At 35.3% G+C, this 20,816-nt stretch overlaps 1 protein-coding gene across 5 annotated transcripts in view; it reads right to left on the bottom strand.

The window, feature by feature from the left end:
* Positions 1 to 20,816, bottom strand: part of C6H12orf40 (chromosome 6 C12orf40 homolog) — a 134,387-nt gene that overhangs the window by 46,353 nt on the left and 67,218 nt on the right. For 3 of the 5 annotated variants that reach the window (XR_004286905.1, XM_032347768.1, XM_032347767.1), the window contains exons 7-9: positions 20,227 to 20,753; positions 19,936 to 20,005; positions 18,802 to 18,862 (exon numbers count right to left, since the gene is read on the bottom strand). Coding sequence is in view for 4 of the 5 variants with exons in the window: in XM_032347768.1 (XP_032203659.1) it covers positions 18,802 to 18,862; positions 19,936 to 20,005; positions 20,227 to 20,753 (658 nt within the window). In the remaining variant the exon portion in view is untranslated. Of the gene's footprint in view, positions 1 to 5,814; positions 5,879 to 18,801; positions 18,863 to 19,935; positions 20,006 to 20,226; positions 20,754 to 20,816 lie in introns of all 5 variants that reach the window. The other 2 variants (XM_032347769.1, XM_032347766.1) reach the window with 1 other exon arrangement.

The raw sequence follows: 20,816 nt of genomic DNA, 5'->3' as shown, positions 1-20,816 counted from the left end.
TCTTCTCCCCCGGTTTTGGGGTCTCTTCTGATTTGGTTAGTGTATATTTTTCTGGGGTCTTTGCCACCCTTTCAATATTTTATTCACTCCTACATATATCTGTACCTGAATAAAATGACAAGGCAGAATAACTCACCACAAAAAAAAAAAAAAAGAAAAAAGAACAAGAGGCAGTACCAACAGCTAGGAACCTACCCAATACGGACATTAGCAATAGGTCAGAAGTAGAGTTCAGAATGGCAATTATCAAGGTGCTGGCTGGGCTCAAAAAAGGCATGGAAGATATTAGCGAATCCCTTTCTGGAGAAATAAAAATCCCTTTCTGGATAAATAAAAGAACTAAAATCTAAACAATTTGAAACAAAAAAGCTATTAATGAGGTGCAATCAAAAATGGAGGCTCTTACTGCTAAGATAAATGAGGCAGAAGAGAGAATTAGTGATATAGAACACCAAATGAAAGAGAATAAAGAAGCTGAGGAAAAAGAAACAAACAACTACTGGACCACAAGGGGAGAATTCGAGAGGTAAGTGATACCATAAGATGAAAAAGTATTAGAATAATTGGGATCCCAGAAGAGGAAGAGAGAGAGAGAGAGGAGCAGAAGGTATATTGGAGCAAATTATAGTAGATAATTTCCCTAATATGGCAAAGGGAACAAGCATCAAAATCCAGGAGGCACAGAGAACTCCCCTCAGAATCAAAAAAAATAAGTCCACACCCCATAATCTAATAGTAAAACAAACAAGTGTTAGTGACAAAGAGAAAATCCTGAAAACAGCATGGGACAAGAAGTCTGTAACATACAATGGTAGAAATATTAGATTAGCAGAAGACTTATCACAGACACCCGGCAGGCCAAAAAGGACTGGCATGATATATTCAGAGCACTAAACAAGAAAAATATACAGCCAAGAATACTATATCCAGCTAGGCTGGCACTGAAAATGAGAGAGATAAAAAGCTTCAGGACAAACAAAAATTAAAAGAATTTGCACACACCAAACCAGCCCTACAGAAAATATTGAAAGGGGTCCTCTAAGCAAAGAGAGAGCCTAAAAGTAGTAGACCAAAAAGGAACAGAGACAATTTACCATCCCAGTCACCTTCCAGGCAATACAATGGCACTAATTCATATCTTTCAATAGTTACCCTGAATGTAAATGGGCTAAATGCCCCAATCTAAAGACAGAGGGTATCAGAAAGGATAAAAAAACAAGACCCATCGATATTCTGTCTCCAAGACACAAAAGACACCTCCAGATTTAAAGTGAGGTGGTGGAAAACAATTTATCAAGCTACTGGACATCTAAAGAAAGCTGGGGTGGCAATCCTTATATCAGATAAATTAGATTTTAAGGCAAAGACTATGATAAGAGAGGAGGAAGGACACTATATCACACTTGAAAGGTCTGTTCAACAGGAAGATCTAACAATTTTAAATATCGATGCCCCTAACATGGGAGCAGCCAATTATATAAACCAATTAATAACAAAATCAAAGAAACACATCAACAATAATACAGTAATGATAGGGGAATTTAACACCCCCCTCACTGAAACGGACAGACCACCCAAGCAAAAGATCAACAAGGAAATAAAGGCTTTAAATGACACACTGGACCAGATGGACATCACAGATATATTCAGAACATTCCATTCCAAAGCAACAGAATACACATTCTTCTCTAGTGCACATGGAACATTCTCCAGAATAGAGCACATCCTGGGTCACAAATCAGGTCTTAACTGATACCAAAAGATTGGGATCATTCCCTGCATATTTTCAGACCATAATGCTCTGAAGGTAGAACTCAATCACAAAAGGAAAGCTGGAAAGAACTCAAATACATAGAAGGTAAAGAGCATCCTACTAAAGAAAGAATGGGTCAATGAGTAAATTAAAGAAGAACTGAAGAAAAATTATGGAAATAAATGAAAATGAAAACACAACTGTTCAAAATCTTTGGGACACAGCAAAGGCAGTCCTGAGAAGAAAGTATATAGTGATACAGCCTTTCTCAAGAAACAAGAAAGATCTCAAGTACACAACCTAACCCTACACCTAAAGAAGCTAGAGAAAGAACAGCAAAAAAAGCCTAAACTGAGCAGGAGAAGAGAAGTCATAAAGATCAGAGCAGAAATCAATGAAATGGAAACCAAAAGAACAGTAGAGCAGATCAACAAAACTAGAAGCTTGTTCTTTAAAAGAATTAGTAAGATCTATAAACCCCTGGCCAGACTTACCAAAAAGAAAAAAGAAAGGACCCAAATTAATAAAATCATGAATGAAAAAGGAGAGATCACAACCAACACCAAAGAAATACAAACAATTAAAAGAACATATTATGAGCAACTATACACTAGCAAATTTGACAATCTGGAAGAAACAGATGCATTCCTAGAGACATATAAACTACCAAACTGAACCAGGAAGAAATAGAAAACCTAAACAGACCCATAACCAGTAAGGAGATTGAAGCAGTCATCAAAAATATCCCAACAAACAAGAACCCAGGGCCAGATGGCTTCCCAGGGGATTCTACCAAGCATTTAGAGGATAAATATTCTCCTGAAACTGTTTCCAAAAAACAGAAATGGAAGGAAAACTTCTAAACTCATTTAATGAGGCCAGCATTACCTTGATCCCCAAACCAGACAAAGACCCTACCAAAAAGAATTACAAACCAATATCCTTGTTGAACATGGATGCAAACATTCTCACCAAAATACTAATCAATAGGATCCAACAGTACATTAAAAGGATTGTTCACCATGACCAAGTGGGATTTATTTCTGGGCTGCAAGTTGGTTCAACATCCGCAAATCACTCAATGTGATACAATACATTAGTGAAAGAAAGAACATGAACCACATGATACCCCCAATAGATGCTGAAAAAGCATTTGACAAAGTACAGCATCTCTTCTTGATCAAAATTCTTCAAAGTGTAGGGATAGAGGGTACAAATCTCAATATCATCAAAGCCATCTACAAAAAACCCATAGCAAGTATCATTCTCAATGGAGAAAAACTGAGAGCTTTCCGCTAGGGTCAGGGACACGGCAGGGATGTCCACTCTCACCACTGCTATTCAACAAAGTACTAGAAGTCCTAGCCTCAGCAATCAGAGATCAAAAAGATATAAAAAGGCATGTGAAGAAGTCAAACTCACTCTTTGCAGATGATATGACACTTTATGTGGAAAACCCAAAAGACTCCACTTCAAAACTGCTAGACCTCATACAGATTTGAGTAAAGTGTCAGGATATAAAATCAATGCACAGAAATCAGTTTCATTTCTATGCACCAAGAGCAAAACTGAAGAAAGAGAAATTAAAGAGTCGATCCCATTTACAATTGCTCCCAAAACCATAAGACACCTAGGAATAAACCTAACCAAAGAGGCAAAGAATCTGTACTCAGAAAACTATAACGTACTCATGAAAAAAATTGAGGAAGACACAAAGAAATGGAAAAACGCTCCATGCTCATAGATTGGAAGAACAAATACTGTGAAAATGTCTATGCTACCTAAAGCAATCTACACATTTAATGCAATCCCTATCAAAATCCCACCCATTTTTTTCAAAGAAATGGAACAAATAATCCTAAAATTTATATGGAATCAGAAAAGACCCTGAATAGCCAGAGGAATGTTGAAAAAGAAAACCAAAGTTGGTGGTATCACAATTCCAGACTTTAAGCTCTATTACAAAGCTGTCGTCATCAAGACAGTAAGGTACTGGCACAAAAACAGACACATAGATCAATGGAACAGAATAGAGAGCCCAGAAATAGACCCTCACGGTCAAGTAATCTTTAACAAAGCAAGAAGGAATGTCCAATAGAAAGAAGATAGTCTCTTCGACAAATGGTGTTGGGAAAATTGGACCCACAAGCAGAAGAATGAAACTGGACCATTACCTTATACCACACACAAAAATAGACTCAAAATGGATGAAAGACCTTAACATGAGATAGGAATCCATCAAAATCCTTGAGAAGAACACGGGCAGCAACCTCTTCCACCTCAGCCACAGCAACTTCTTCTTAGAAACATCACCAAAGGCAAGGGAAGCAAGGGCAAAAATGAACTACTGGGACTTCATCAAGATCAAAAGCTTTTGCAAAGCAAAGGGAACAGTCAACAAAACCAAAAGACAACTGACAGAATGGAAGAAGAAGATATTTGCAAATGACATATCAGATAAAGGAATAGTATCCAAAATCTATAGAGAGCTTATCAAACTCAACACCCAAAGAACAAATAATCAAGAAATGGGCAGAAGACATGAACAGACCTTTTTGCAAAGAAGACACCCAGGTGGCCAACAGACACACAAAAAAGTGCTCAACATCACTTGGCATCAGGGATATACAAATCAAAACCACAATGAGATACCAACTCACACCAGTCAGAATGGCTAAAATTAACAAGCCAGGAAATGATAGATGTTGACGAGGATGTGGAGAAAGAGGAACACTCCTACACTGTTGGTGGGAATGCAAGCTGGTGCAGCCACTCAGGAAAACAGCATGGAGGTTCTTCAAAAAGCTGAAAACTGCACTGCCCTATGACCCAACAATCACACTACTAGGTATTTACCCTAAAAATACAAATTTTGTGATCTGAAGGGGCACATGCACCTAAATGTTTACAGCAGCAATGTCCACAATAGCCAAACTATGGAAAGAACTATAGATGTGCATCAACAGATGAATGGAAGATGTGAGATAGATAGATAGATAGATAGATAGATAGATCTATCTATCTATCTATCTCACATGTGGTATGTACACAGATGTGGTATATATATATACAATGGAATAGTGTGCAGCCTCAAAAGAAATGAAATCTTGCCATTTGCAATGATGTGGATGGAACTAGAGGATATTATGCTGAGTGAAATAAACCACAGAAAGACAATTATCATATGATCTCTCCAATCTGAAGAATTTGAGAGGCAGGGTAGAGGTTTTGGAGAATAGGGAAAGAAAAAATGAAACAAGATAGGCTCAAGATGGGGACAAACCATAAGAGACTCTTAATTTCACAAAACAAACTGAGGGTTTGTAGGAAGAGGGTGGTTGGGTTATAGACACTGGGGAGGGTATGTGCTATGGTGAGTGCTATGAAATGTGTAAGCCTGATGATTCACAGACCTATACCCCTGAGGCAAACAATACATTATATATTAATAAAAATAATCAAAAAAAGAAAAAGAAAAACAAACAAAAAAAGATGTGGTACTACATTTCACAAAATAGAAGGCTTAAAGTAGTAAACAAATGATATGAACTAGAATCACAACTATCAAAGTAAACAAATCTCAAAATACATTACTGAGTAAACAACAACAAAGAAAAAGCAAATTGCAGAAAAATATGTGGAGTTTGCCTCAATTTGTAGAAAGTTCAAAACCAAGCAATGGAAAAGACTGGGAGATCACAAAAATAAATTCAGGATAACAGTTACCTCTAGGTGGCAGGATAGGAAATGCAATTGAGAAGAGCTTCAAAAGTACTAAGTATACCTTATTTCTTAAGCTACAAAGTATATCCAAGGGTATCAGTTTTATTATTCACTAAACTGTATTTATACATTACATATATTTATGTATAATGTATCTTATAAAAGGTAAGAGCAATTTTAAAAGAATCAGTTGCATTGCCAGTATATTCTTAAATATCTATGAAATATTGGTTGGCAAAAATCTGAAAAAAAATCAAAATTTAACTGATTCGCATTTAAATGTTAGTTGTTGGTGGTTTTTTTTTTAAGAATAAAAAATTCATTTTAGTTACACTGACAGATTTTCTTAGCAGATGTTGATCTGTCTTCTAAAGAACAGGTTCCTCTTCCTTCCATCAGAATCTAGAAGAAAAACAAAATTTTAACTTCCAAGTATAAGTAGTTAATACCTACTCATATCTCCCTTTTAATCTCACCAATTCATTTTACAATACTTTTCCTTTATATTACTTTAGTTCAACAAAGATGATCTTAAAACTACAAAGAAAATTTGCCTGATGAACAATAAAATAAAATTTTAAATGTGTTTTGAAACAGCAAGCAACAGAATAGACACTTGCTAAGAAAACTGATGGAAAGAAAAGGCCTGAGGTAATCACAATAAATGAAATTCAAAGAGATAGAAATATAAAAGCAATCTGGAGATTTATTCTGTTAAACTGGATAACTTAAGTTGGATATCAGTTTATGCATCTTCAAGTTTCTTAAATAATAAAAGCCCACAAGGCATAAATTTTCTGTAGAACAAAGCACTGGTTTTCATTTTTATCAATTTCTATGTAAGTTCTATTTATTTCCTTTTTTTTCCCTCTTTTAAAACCCAGAGTGTTTAATTTCCAAGAAGGTAAGGGAGGTGAAGCATCTTCTGTTGTTGATTTCCAACTTAATGAATTATTAGAGAATGTGACTATAAATCTCTCCTTAGAAAAGTCTCAAAATTTATGACTTATTTATTGTATTTGCAAATGTATCATGGACTTAGAAAAACATATATTCTCTGTTGGTAAGACAGAGTGTTTTAATAAAGACAAGCAGGATAAAGAAGAAACTGTCCAGCTGTTCACCAAACTATTTCCCTTTCCTCTTATGCATACAGCTAGACCACATTTTCTAGCCTCCCTTGGAGTTGGTTTGGACATGTGATTTAAATTCTGGTCACGGGCAAAAGTGGTGTACACCACTACTACTCCTGGCTCTAAAAGTTTTCTCCACAATCCTCTACTTCTGTTTCTCTTCTGCTATCTGATATCAACATATAATATAAATGTGGAAACCACCAGTTAAAGACAGCAAAGCCCCCATCAACTTGGGGTTCTGAATAACTTTATGGAGCAGAGCCTCTTCTCTACCTCACTATTCACTCATTTAAAAAGTATTCTATATTCAACTCTTAAAACACTCAAGCCCCAAACTCGCACCACAACACAAAAGTTGAGACAGCTAGTTCATAAGTACATAAACCAATACCTATCTCAGATCTGTTTATAGAGGATAAATGATAGAAAAGATCATCCCAAAGAGAAGAAATTAAATTATTCAAAGAACTTCTCCCATACCCCAGGAGAACAAGCCTTTTCACAATGCCTGCCAAGCTGGGTTTCTTGATTGGTATGGATCAGTAACTCCGTAATTCCACTTTTCCTGTTTTCTGAATCAGTTTTCTACTGCATTTATACTGTTTTTGCTCTGCTACTACATATTTTATGTGATAGGCTTCTAATTTAACACACATCTAAAGGCTTACTAAAATACTCTCCAAAGACTGTAGAGCCCAACAGGCACCATCCTCACACTCTCCTTCTGCTTTTTTCCAGGTCGTGGGTACTGCCTGGAAACACTCCCAGTACACACATCTAGAACCCCTACCACCATGGGATGTCCCTTGATCATCAGCTCTGATAGCCAATGGGGCTTTATGTATGCAAGTCCCACAGGACTTTAACAAACAGAAAAAGAGTTCTTAGCCAGCTACATATCCAGGGAGCAGTGATGAGGCAGCTGACTGAAATATCCATTTTTCTCTGAAAGAGGCCTATATTAGCTTATCTTCATACCTTGGCCAGAGGGGCAAGCTTCTAATTAAACACACATCTAGTGGCCACCTGAAATCCTCTCTAGATCTTGTGGAGGCCAGCATGTACCATCCTCATACTCTCTCTGCCCAGACTTCTGGTGTCTCCAAGAAAGGAGCTTATAGAAACACCCAGCATCCCAGCTTTTGTGACTGCTGCCCTGAGGACACTGTCTTTGATAGCCTGGTTCTGATGGCTAGCAGGGCTTGGGTTCACAGATTCAACAGGATGACAGCAAACAAAGAAACACTTCTTAACTGGCTATCATACCAGGGCTTAGTGCAGAAGGAACAGACAGATGCCCATCTCAGAGTCTGCCATGAAAGAGGTACATCTGCATACTTTAAAAGTTTCCACCTAAGGGTGCAGCTTCCAATCAAACATAATCTGAGTCCTGATTGAGATCCTTCCCATTGGGACACAGGCAGGTTTTGGCATACCCTCAACTACCAGGAACTACTAAAAATAAAGTAGGCTACTTGGAAAATCACAAAGGTTTGCGAGACACCAAGAGATAGGGCAGGGTTGAAACACAGGTTTTATTTCCCACTTAAGGCCCCAACTTCAGGACTAAGAGAGGAGTCTTTTTTTTTTTTTTAAAAGATTGTATTTATTTATTTGACAGACAGAGATTACAAGTAGGTGGAGAGGCAGGCAGAGAGAGGAAAAAGCAGACTCCCCGTGGAGCAGAGAGCCCGATGTGGGGCTCGATCCCAGGACCCTGAGATCATGACTTGAGCCGAAGGCAGAGGCTTTAAACCACTGAGCCACCCAGGTGCCCCTGAGGCATCTGTTTTATCCAACACACAGAAACTAACAGAGAGTCCAAGCAAATGAAGACACAGAACAATATGTTACAAACAAGAGAACAAGATAAAGTCTTAGAAAAAGACCTCCGTGAAATGAAGATAAGTGATAAGTGATTTTCCAATAAGAGTTCAGAATAACAGTCATAAAAATGCTCTCACTGAGGTCAGGAGAATAATGCAAGAACCAAGTGAGAATTTCAATAAAGAAACAGAAAATACAAGAAAGTACCAAACAGAAATCAAAGAGCTGAGGAATATAGTAATTGAACTAAGAAATATAATAAAAGGATTAACAGAAAACTTGATGAAGCCAAAGGAAGGATCAGGAACTCAAAGAAAGGGCAGTGGAATTTCAAATCAGAGGAGCAACAACAAAAGGAATTTTAAAAAAGTGACAAGAGTATAAGGGACTTACGGAACAGTATCAAATAAATCAGTATTCATATTATCGGAGCCCCAAAGGAAAAGGAGCAGAGACAGAAAACTTACTTGAAATTATGACCAAAAACTTCCCTAACCTGGGGAAGGAAACAGAGTTCCAAATAAGCTGAACACAAAGAAACCACAACAAGACACATAATTATGTTTTTACAATTAAATTATAAGAAGATATTTTTTAAAGTAACAAACAAAAAAAAAACCTCATTATATACAGGTAAACCCCACAAAACTATCATCAGATTTTTCAACAGAAACTTCCAGGCCAGAAGAAAGTGGCATGACATATTCAAAATGTTGAAAGGAAAAACTACTAACGAAGAGTATTCTACCCAGCAAAGCTGTCCTTCCAAATAGGAGAGATAAAGAGTTTCCCAGATAAGTAAAAAGCTAAAGAATTCATCACTAGACTTGGCTTTATAAGAAATGTTAAAGGCATTTATTAAAGCTGAAATAAAAGGTCTCAATTAGTAACAGGAAAACATATGAAAGTATAAACTTACTGGTAAAGGTAAATATATACTAAAATTCAAAATAATGTTGTAAAGGGGGTAGGTTAATCACTTATAAAGCTAGTTTGAATGTTAAAGACAAAAGTAATAAAAACAACTACAATAATTTGTTAATAAATACTAAGACCAAAAGAAGTTGTGACATCAAAAACATAACATGTTGAGGGGTAGTAAAACTACAGAGCTTTAGAATGCATTTGACTTTAAGTTTTATATCAAGTTGAAATGTACTGTTATCAATAGAAGTTGTTTTATATAAGCCTCATGGTAACCTCAAAGCAAAACCTACAACAAATAAACAAGATGTAAAAAGAAATGACTCTAACACTACAGAAAATCATCAAATCACAAGAGAACAGAGCAAGAGAAGAAACAACAAAGGAATTACACAACAGCCAAGACATGATGAGCAAAATATAAATTAGCCCAAGTCTATTAATAACTTTTTAAAACAAAGATGGACTAAATCAATTTCTCCCATCAAAAAATACAGAGTGGGGGCGCCTGGGTGGCTCAGTGGGTTGGGCCGCTGCCTTTGGCTCGGGTCATGATCTCAGGGTCCTGGGATCAAGTCCCGCATCGGGCTCTCTGCTCGGCAGGGAGCCTGCTTCCTCCTCTCTCTCTCTCTCTGCCTGCCTCTATGCCTACCTGTGATCTCTCTCTGTCAAATAAATGAATAAAATCTTTAAAAAAAAAATACAGAGTGGCCAAAGGGATATTTTTTTAAAAAAAAATCCATTTATATGCTCTGTTCTAAAGACTCATTTCACACATAAGGACACATACAGACTAAAAGTGAAAGGATGGAAAAAGGTATTTCATGAAAATGGATACCAGAAGAAAACAAGAGTGGGTACAAATAGACAAAACAGATGTTAAAACAAGACTGTAATTAAGAGACAAAGTCATTATCTAATGAAATAGAGATGAATCCCAGAAGAAGATGCAACATTTGATATGAGTCCAACATAAGAGTATCTAAATACATAAAGCAAAGATGAACAGACCTAAAGAGAGAAACAGCAATATGGTAACAGTTGGGAACTTGAATATCCCCCACTTTCATCAGTGGATAAATCCTCCAGACAGAAAATCAATAAAGAAACACTGGCCTTCAATAACACTTTAAACCAGATGTACTAAACATATATATACAGAGCATTTCATTCAAAAGCAATAGTATATACATTCTTCTCAAGCACATATTGAATATTTTCCATGATATATTGTATTTTAGGCCAAAAAACAAGTCAATAAATTTAAGAAGACTGAAATCACATAAGCCATGTTTTCAAATCATAATGATATGAAAATAAAAATTACAAGAGGGAAACTGTGAAATTGATAAGCATATGGAAATTATACAACATGTTTTTAAACAACCAATGGCTGAAAAAAATAATCAAAAAATATTTTTAAGTACCTTGACACAAATAAAAAATGGAAATACAGGGGCACCTGGGTGGCTCAGTGGGTTAAGGCCTCTGCCTTCGGCTCGGGTCATGGTCCCAGGGTGCTGGGATCGAGCCCCACATCGGACTCTCTGCTCAGCAGGGAGCCTGCTTCCCTTCCTCTCTATCTGCCTGCCTCTCTGCCTACTTGTGATCTCTGTCTGTCAAATAAACAAACAAAATCTTTAAAACAAATGGAAATACAAACTATCAAAACTCTGGAACGCAGCAAAAAACAGTTCTCAATGGGAAGTTTGTAGTGATAAGCACCTATATTAAGAAACAAGAAAAGGGGCGCCTGGGTGGCTCAGTGGGTTAAAGCCTCTGCCTTCGGCTCAGGTCATGGTCCCAGGGTCCTGGGATTGAGCCCCGCATCGGGCTCTCTGCTCGGTGGGGAACCTACTTCCTCCTCTCTCTCTCTGCCTGCCTCTCTGCCTACTTGTAATCTCTGACAGTCAAATAAATAAATAAAATCTTTAAAAAAAAAAAAAAAAGAAACAAGAAAGATCTCAAACAACCTAACTTTATACCTCAAGAAACTAATGAACTGAACCTATAGTTAGAAGAAAGTAAATAACAAAGATCAGAGTGGAAATAAATGAGACAGAAACTAAAAAGATAATAGAAAAGATTAATGAAACTAAGAGCTGGTTGTCTGAAAAGATTAAAAAAAAATTACAAACTATTAGCTATACTCAAAAGGGTAAAAAGAGGACTCAAAATCAGAAATGAAAGAGATCTTATAACTGATAACAGAAAAACAGATAAGAAACTACTAAGAACAACGATACACCAACAAACTGAATGACCTAGAAGAAATCAGTAAATCAAACTACCAAGACTGATTCATTAAGAAATTGAAAATATGAATATACCAATTACTACTAAAGACTTTGAATTAGTAATCAAAAACTTGCCCATAAGCAAAAGTCTGGAACTAATGGCTTCCTGGTGAATTCTATCAAACTACCAAACATTTTAAAAAGAATTACCATCAATCCTTCTCTAAAACTTTTCCAGAAAATAGAGGAGAAAGGAACACTTCCAAACTCATTTTATGAAGCCAGCATTATCTTGATACAAAAACCAGAAAAGGACACTACAAGAAAACATAGATTCAAAAATCTTGAAAATACTAGCAAATCATATTTAACAATACATTAAAAGGATTATACACCATGATCAAGTGGGATTTATTCTAGGATTGTAAAGACAGTTCAACACTGAAGGATAAGAATCATATGATCATCTCAAAAAAATGCAGAAAAGGCATTTGACAAAACTCAACATCCATTCATGATTAAAACTTGCAACAAAAGAGATAGAGGGAATATCCCATGACAGAATAAAAAACATATATGTTCAGCCTATAGCTAACATCACACTACAGAGTAAAATGCTCAAAACTTTTCCTCTAAGATCAAGAATAACACAAGGATGTCTACTCTGGCCACTTTCATTCAACATGATACTAGAAGTCCTAGTTAGAGTAATCAGGCAAGAAAAAAAAAAGCTTCCAAAACAGAAAGGAACAATTAAAATTACCTTTATTTGCAGATATCATGATACTGCCTAAACATTCCACCAAAAGACTGTTAGATATAATAAATAAATTCAGTAAAGTTGCAGGTTACATAATCAATACACAAAATCAGCTGCATTTCTATACACTAATAATGAGCTATCAGAGAAATTAAGGAAACAATCCCATTTACAATTGCATCAAAAAGGATAAAATACGTAGGAATAAATCTAACCAAAGTGGTAAAAGATCTGTAAACACAAAACTATAAGACACTGAAGAAAGACACTGAAGACACAAATAACTGGGAAGATAATCTGTGCTCATGAATTGAAAGAATTTATCTTGTTAAAATGTCCACACTACCCAGAGCAGTTTCAAGACAACGCTTATCAAAATTCCAATGATATTTTTCACAGAAATAGAACAAGTAATCCTAAAGCTTGTACGGAACCATAAAAGACCCTGAATAGCCAAGGTAATGTTGAAAAATAACAAAGCAAGAAGCATCACAATCCTTAATTTCAAACAACATTAGAAAGCTACAATAATCGGGGGTGCCTGGGTGGCTCAGGAGGTTAAGCCTCTGCCTTCGGGTCAGGTCATGATCTCAGGGTCCTAGGATCGAGCCTTGCACTAAGTTTCCTGCTCAGCAAGAGAGTCTGCTTCTCCTTCTATCTCTCCCCCGTTTGTGCTTGCTCCCTCTCTCAAATAAAAAATCTTGAAAAAAAAATAAAAAGCTACAGTAATCAAAACAGTATGGTACTAGCATAAAAACAGGCAAAGACCAATGAAACATAATAGAAAGCCAAGAAGAAAATACACACATAATGTCCAATTAATTTACAACAAAGGAGCCAAAACTGTACAGTAAGGAAGTATAGTCTCTTCAATAAATGGTGCTAGGAAAACTGATTAGCTACATGCAAAATAATGAAAGTGGACCCCTATCTTACACATACACAAAAATTAACTTAAAATGGAATAAAGATTTGAACACAAGACCTAAAACCATAAAGCTGCTAGAAGAAAACATAGGGGTAAAACACCTTGACATTGATCTAGAATGATTTTCTGGATTTAACACCAAAAACAAATGCAACTGAAGTAAAACTAAACAAGTGAGACTACATTAAACTAAAAAACCTCTGCGCAGCAAAGGAAACAATCAACATAATGAAAAGGCAACTACAGAATGGGAGTAAATATTTGTAAACCATTTATCTGATAATGGTTTAATATCCAAAATCTGTAAAGAATTCCTACAATTCAAAGCAAAATACCAACAATCTAATTAAACACTTGGCAGAGGAATTGAACAGACTTTTACCCAAAGAAGACATACAGATGGTCAACAGGTAAACGAAAAGGTGCTCAATATCATGAATCAAGAAAATGCAACTCAATAAAACCCCAATGAGACAGCACCTCACACTTGTTAGAATGGCTAATACCATAAAGACAAGAAGTAACAAGTATTGGCAAGGACGTGGAGAAAAGGAAACCCTTGTGTATTGCTGGTGGGAATGCAAATTGGTCAGCCATTATAGAAAGCAGTGAAGAGTATCCTCAAAAATTAAAAACAGAACTACCATATGATCCAAAGAATCCACTTCCAGTCATTTTTCCAAAGGAAATGAAGTCAGTAATTCGAAGTGATTATCCTCACTCCCTTCTTCATTGCCATTATTTACTGTAGCTAAGACATGGAAATGAACTAAGTATCCTTAGATGGGAAAATGTATAAAGAAGATGTGGTATACATATGCAATGGAATATTATTAAAAGAAGGAAACCCTGCCATTTGCATCAACATGAATGGAACTTGAGGGCATTATGCTACATGAAATTAAGTTAGACAAAGAAAAACAAATACCATATGATCTCACTTACATGTGTAACCTAAAAAAATTAAAATTAAATACAAACTCAGAGATTCAGAGAACAGATAGGTGGTTTTCTAGAGGTGGAGTATAGGCATAAGGGATGAAGGTTGTCAAAAGATACAAACTTCTAGTTATAAAATAAGTCCTATGATGTAATGTACAGCATGGTGACTAAAATTAGTAAATCACTATTATATATTTGAAACTTCCTAAGAGAGTAGATCTTAAAAGTTCTCATCACAAGAAAAACACATTTTTAACTGCTGTATGGTAATGGATGTTAACTAGACCTATTCTGGTGATTATTTCACAATTTATACATATATCAATCATTATGTTGTACACCTGAAAACAATAAATTGTTATATATAATTAAATCTTAATAAAAATAATTATTATACTCCTCCAAGACCTGTTCTTTCATATTCCCTTCCACATCCAACAAAAAGATCTTGGACCACCCCTACACTTTCCATTCCCCACTATCTGCCAACGGAGATGGATTTTTGTTTTCTCTGTGTGCTTCTGTTTCTTCATTAATTCTGCCTCAGTAGGAACTACCTGTCCTGATTTTACCCAGCCAGTGGGCAGGCAAACCTTACCTTTCTTCTGCTCGTACCTCTTCCCTGTTTCCATCCTCAATGCCACTCAACTTTTTAATACCCTGATGTTATCATATTCCTCTGCTAAAATTTTTTTAGTGACTCTCTGATGATAGGAAATTAAACTATTATATGTCATACAAGGTCTTTTATGACCTGGTCCTTTATAACGTCCAGAATTATTTCTTGCCTTCCCTCAACCTCTTATAATTTATGCAACAGTAGTAGCAATAACAGTAAGTAGAATGAAACAAATTACTTACAGTTTCTAAAAGAAGCTATATTCCTTCACCTCTTAGTTTATATCTATATTGCTCTTTCTTCAAAGGATGATGGTAATTTGCCCATTTGGTTAATTTACTGACAACCCGGATCAAAAGTTTTCTCCTCTAACACATCTTCCTCTGAGTGACCATGAAACTTAAAACTGTCTTTTATTATTTATTATTGAATTGACATAAAAGTTTATATTAGCTTTGGGTATACAACATACTGATTAAATCATTCTACACATTACTCAATGCTCACTATAACTACAGTTACCATCTGTCATCATACATTATTATAATATTACTGGCAATAGTTCCTAAGCTATACTTTCCATTTCCATGACTTATTTTATTTTATATCATATTTACTTTATAATCCTCTTCACCTATTTTGCCCATCCTCCATCAACCTTCCCTCTGGCAACCACCAGTTTGTTCTCTGTATTTAAAAGTCTTGGTTTATTGTTTGCTCATTCATTTTATTTTTTACATCCCACCTATAAGTGAAATCATATGGTATTTGTTTTTCTCTGATTTCTTTTATTTGCCACAATACTCTCTAGGTGCATCCATATTGTCACAAATGGAAAGATCTCATTCTTTTTTATGGCTGAGTAACACTCTACTGTGTGTGTGTGCATACTCACATATATATACATACACATACCACAATTTATTATTCATTCATCAACTGAGCATTTGGGTTCCTTCCATATCTTGGCCACTGCATATAATGTTGCAATAAAGATTGGGATGCATATACCTTTTCAAATTAGTATTTCTGTTTTTAAGAAATTTTTGGTTTTAGATTTTATTTATTTGATAGAATGAATGAGAAAGAGAACATGAGCGAGGACATAGGCAAAGGGAGAAGCAGGCTCCCCACTGAGCAGGAAGCCCTATGTGGGGCTCGATCCCAGGACCCCAGGATCATGACCTGAGCCGAAGACAGCTGCTAAACTGACTGAGCCACCCAGGTGCCCATATTTCTGTTTTTTGGGGGTAAATACCCAGTAATGGAATTACTGGATTGTACAATATTTCTGTTTTTGCTTTATTAAGTTCAGTACTGATTTCCATAGTGGTTGCACCAATTTTTATTCCTACCAATATGCTGGTGCTTGACCTTTTCACAAGTACCAAAAAGGAGTCATTTATGAGACTGACACGCTACCTACTGCGCTAATGAGGCACCTCCAAAAAGGAGTCATTTAGAGGTCCCTGTCCTTAATTATAAACAGCAGTCTTTTCAATTTTGGCTGCATTTTGCTCAGAGCACATGACAGAATGTGTAAGTAAACCAGACAGACAGCTAAATGACTATTTGGATGAATTTGATATGTATTTTATGAAACTACATTCTCTACAAAGCAGTAAAAAGTTGACCTTAGGCACCAGAAGAATCCAAGTACTGAGTAAATCAAAGAATATAAGTTTATAATTCAAGTAATCTTTCAATAGCTAAAACTGAAGGGCAGGATCTCTCATAGGCAACTTTTAAATTTCTGCAGTTGAGGCATCAGGGCAGATAACCAGAAGTTTTGCAAATATTGTTCATGAAAAGATAGAGAATGTATTTCCAATATAAAAAATTGAAATTAATCCTCCACATCCTCCTCAACACTTGTTATTTCTTGTCTTTTGTATACTGGCCATTCTGACTGGTATGAAGTAGTATCTCATTGTGGTTCTGATTTGCATTTCCCTGATAATTAGTGACATTGAAGATTTTTTTTATGTGTTTGTTTCCATGTGGTTTTGGTTTTTTTTTTTTCATCTGTTTGTCTTCACTGGAAAAATGTCCATCCAGGTCTTCTGCTCATTTTTTTAATCAGATTATTTGCTTGCTTGGGGCTGAGTTGTATCAGTTCTTAATACATTTGGGGTATTAACTTCTTACTGGATATATATAATTTGTAAATATTTTCTCCTGTTAAACAGGTTGCCTTTTTATTTTGTTGGTGGTTTCCTTTGCTGTGCAAAAGCCTTTTATTTGGGTGTATTTTAGTTCATTTTCACTTTTGTTTCCCTTGCCTGAGGAAACACAGCCATAAACATGTTGCTAAGGCTGAGCAGAACAAAACTGAAGGTATCACAATCCCAGATTTCCAGATAGACTACAAAGCTACAGTAATCAAAACACTATGGTGTTGACACAAAACCAGACACATAGATCAATGGAACAAGATAGAGAGTCACAGAAATAAACCCACATCTATATGTCAATTAACCTACAACAAAGGAGGTAAGAATACAGAATGGGGAAGAGTCTTTCCAAAAAATGATATTTGGAAAACTGGACCGCTTCATGTGAAAAAATAAAAACAGACCACTTTTCCTATACCATACATAAAAATGAATTCAAAATGGATTAAAGATCCAAATCTAAGAAGGGAAACCATAAACTCCTAAAAGAAAACTTAGAAGTGTCTTTTACTAAGTTTTAGCTGCCTTTTGTAAAAACCCCAATTGGAGCAGCTGTATCTAAATGCACTAGGTTTTTTGTTTGTTTCAGTATAGCTACTAGACTATAACTTCTGAAAGATACGTTCCATGTCCTTTTATCTCTGTACCTTTCATCATCTCGTGCATAATAGAATCTAAGTATCAGAAGAACAGAAACTTTTGTTATTTTACCACTGTGGCCACAGTGTCTACCTAGCGTATAAAAGACACTCAATAAATTATATTAAATGCATTCATAATATGCAGTCAATGCATATTTATTGAAGACAAAAAGAGAAAACAGTGTAGTAGAAAATATAGTGTCAAATAAGACTCTGAAGCAGCGCCTGGGTGGCTCAGTCGGTTGAGCATCAGACTCTTGATTTCTGCTCAGAATCTTGGGCTCAAGCCCCGCATTGGGCGTCCTGCTCAGTGGGGAGTCTGCTTGTCCCTCTAACTCTGTACCTCCCTCTGCTCTCTTTCTCTCTCTCTAAAATAAATTCTAAAATAATAAAATTTAAAAAAATATTAAGAGTCTGAATCTTTGAGTATGTTATCTTGAACAAGTCATTTCATCTCTCTAAATCAGAGTCTCTTTTGCACTGAAGCTCTTACAGAATCAAGCCCTTATAGGTTAGGAATGAAGTACATAAAGCTCCTAGCACAAAACCTGGACTGTTGTAACAATCACACACCCTTATTATAAGCAGCAGTTACAACTTACATAACCAATGTTTACAGCTCTTTCAGTATTCTTAAACATACAACAATGTTGACCATAGCACACTGAAACCTAAATGCTTTCATCTTGGAAGAAATTTTATAGAATTTACAGAAAGAATTTTTAAAATATCTAAATTGACTCATAAAACAAAGAGTTTCCAGGGGGAGAAGGGTAAGGAGAGGGTGGTGTGGTTATGGACATTGGGGAAGGTATGTGCTATGGTGAATACTGTGTATAAGCCTGGTGATTCACAAACCTGTACCCCTGGAGGTAATAATACATTATATGTTAATAAAAAAATTAAAAAATTTTTAAAAATCTGGATTGGTTTGTCTTAAAGCATATTACAGGTTTGCAAAGGTGTTAATTTTATTTCTAAATCCAAGCTAGAATTTCTCCAGAATAAAAAAAAATATTAATCTCAGAGGAAATTTTTTGATAAAAACTAACTTTAAAACAAAGTAAACTGCCAATAATAAAATATGACATAACAACAACTGACTTAACTGGAAAGATAATGGAAGATGTACTTTACCTCATCAAATCCAAAGTCCCATGACTGCTTAGAACACAATTCTTCCAAAGACATATTACACCTAAGGACCATAAATAAGATGCTTTTAAAGTGTGCCTTATTTCCTATTGAAAATTATTACTCTAAATTATGGTTTCCAAAGTTGGCTTCAGGTCAGAATTATAAGAGAAGTTTTTTTGAAAAACAATTCATAAGCTCCAACCTAAAGAGCTTATTTATTACGTGTGGATCAAATGTGGCATTTTTAATTTTAAAAAATCACCCCCCTCAAGTGATGTAGACCTGCAGCCAGACTTGGGAATTGTGTTCTAAATCAGTTTCATAAAGTACATTTTAAAATTCAAGGCCTACCATGCTGTTTTTCATTCACAAGTTTCTGAATATTTGGGGATTTGACAACAAAGCAGCTAATTTATTGATTTTATTAAATAAGGTGTGACTCTTCATTTTAAATAATTTTTTGTGTCAACCCCATTAAAATAGCAACTATATGCTCTTTTTTATAAATAGGAATTTTAAATACTTCCTTAAGAAAGTATTTTCAAAATAAAAATATATTCTAGTTAGTGATTTTCAGTTACCAAGATGTGACTAAATCACAATTATTACCAAGAAAGTTTGGGCTATTCTGAAACCAGAAATTTTGTTTAATTCCCTATAAATAACAGTCCCATAAAATGTTAATATGCTTATGCCATTAACGTTGAATTCTATCACTCTCTTGCTCTGATTCTATACTAACCAATCAACCTTCCCAAGGAGAGCTGAACCAAAAGTTAGAAAATATGCTTACCATGCAAGTAAGCATTCCTATATTATGTGACTTGACTCTTCCTCACTGTAAATTAATAAACTACATTCTGGTGAGTATACAAGTTTCTTGAACACATAAGTGAATTTTCTCAAACTTAATTAATACTAAGATTCCAGATATTTTTGCAATAGCAAATATGAGCACCATCCTCTCAAATGAGTTGATATTACCAAGATTCTGACAGCTGAGAAGCCTTCCCTGAGGCTAGTCTATCCAATTCCAGAAAGCAATATGCCTACTGACTTTTCATCAATTCAAACATTCAACATGCACCATCCTAGATCCTGATTTGTAGTCCCCAGATTTACCTAAAAACTTACATATGATTCACTGGGAATTTCTGACTTCCCTTCTGTGGTGTCTTCTCTTGGTAATCACATTTAAATTTTCCTTTAAAAATAAAAGTATGTGTTGAATTCAAAACCTTCACAGAGACTACTTGTTTTTTAATTTGAAGCTTACAAATTACATAGAAGAACATTACTGATCCAAAAAGTCTTATAAAAGAATGTCATTCTATTTTTAACTTCCTATTTTTACACACACACACACACACACACACAGAAAACAAAAAATCCCAATAGATTATGTTTTCTATGTATAACACTCACCTTTTTTTTCAGAGCTGGATGCATAACAATTATTTTCAAAAGATGCACTAAGAGTATTTCTTTCATTATTATGGTACTCTTCTTGATACCTCTTGTTTGGCTGACACTTTTCTGGACAACTTGTTTTATTAAAAGTAGAATTACTAACAGTCAACTCTGGATCTGAAAAAATACTTCTAATGTATCTACCAGTTGGATCATTTTTATTATAACTTGTGATTGCACAAATATCTCCCATACTATCATCACCACACTTGTCAAACGTTTTCTTTATCCTCTGTTGATCTATGTTTAATAAATTGATGACATTTTCACAAGTAAAAGAGTTACAATTCTCTGATTTAAGGCTGGTTGTTGGCTGGTTCACACCTGCAAGAAAATTTGAAACCTCTCTTCTATTTTCTCCCCAATTATGTTGTACTGATTGTTTTTCGGTAAGGAATTCTGACTGTCTTCGTTCATTCATGCTTCCACATTCTTCATCCATAACCACAACAGGTCCAGTAAGGAAATTCCTACTGTCTGGACTTTGAGATAAATAAAAATATATTTAGCAAGAAAAATATATAGCATTTTCATTTCAAAACAAC

The sequence above is a fragment of the Mustela erminea genome, chromosome 6, assembly GCF_009829155.1.
Source record: "Mustela erminea isolate mMusErm1 chromosome 6, mMusErm1.Pri, whole genome shotgun sequence".
NCBI lineage: Eukaryota > Metazoa > Chordata > Mammalia > Carnivora > Mustelidae > Mustela > Mustela erminea.
The sequence above is the reverse complement of the archived record's forward strand: the minus strand, read 5'-3'. Positions and strand labels throughout refer to the sequence as shown.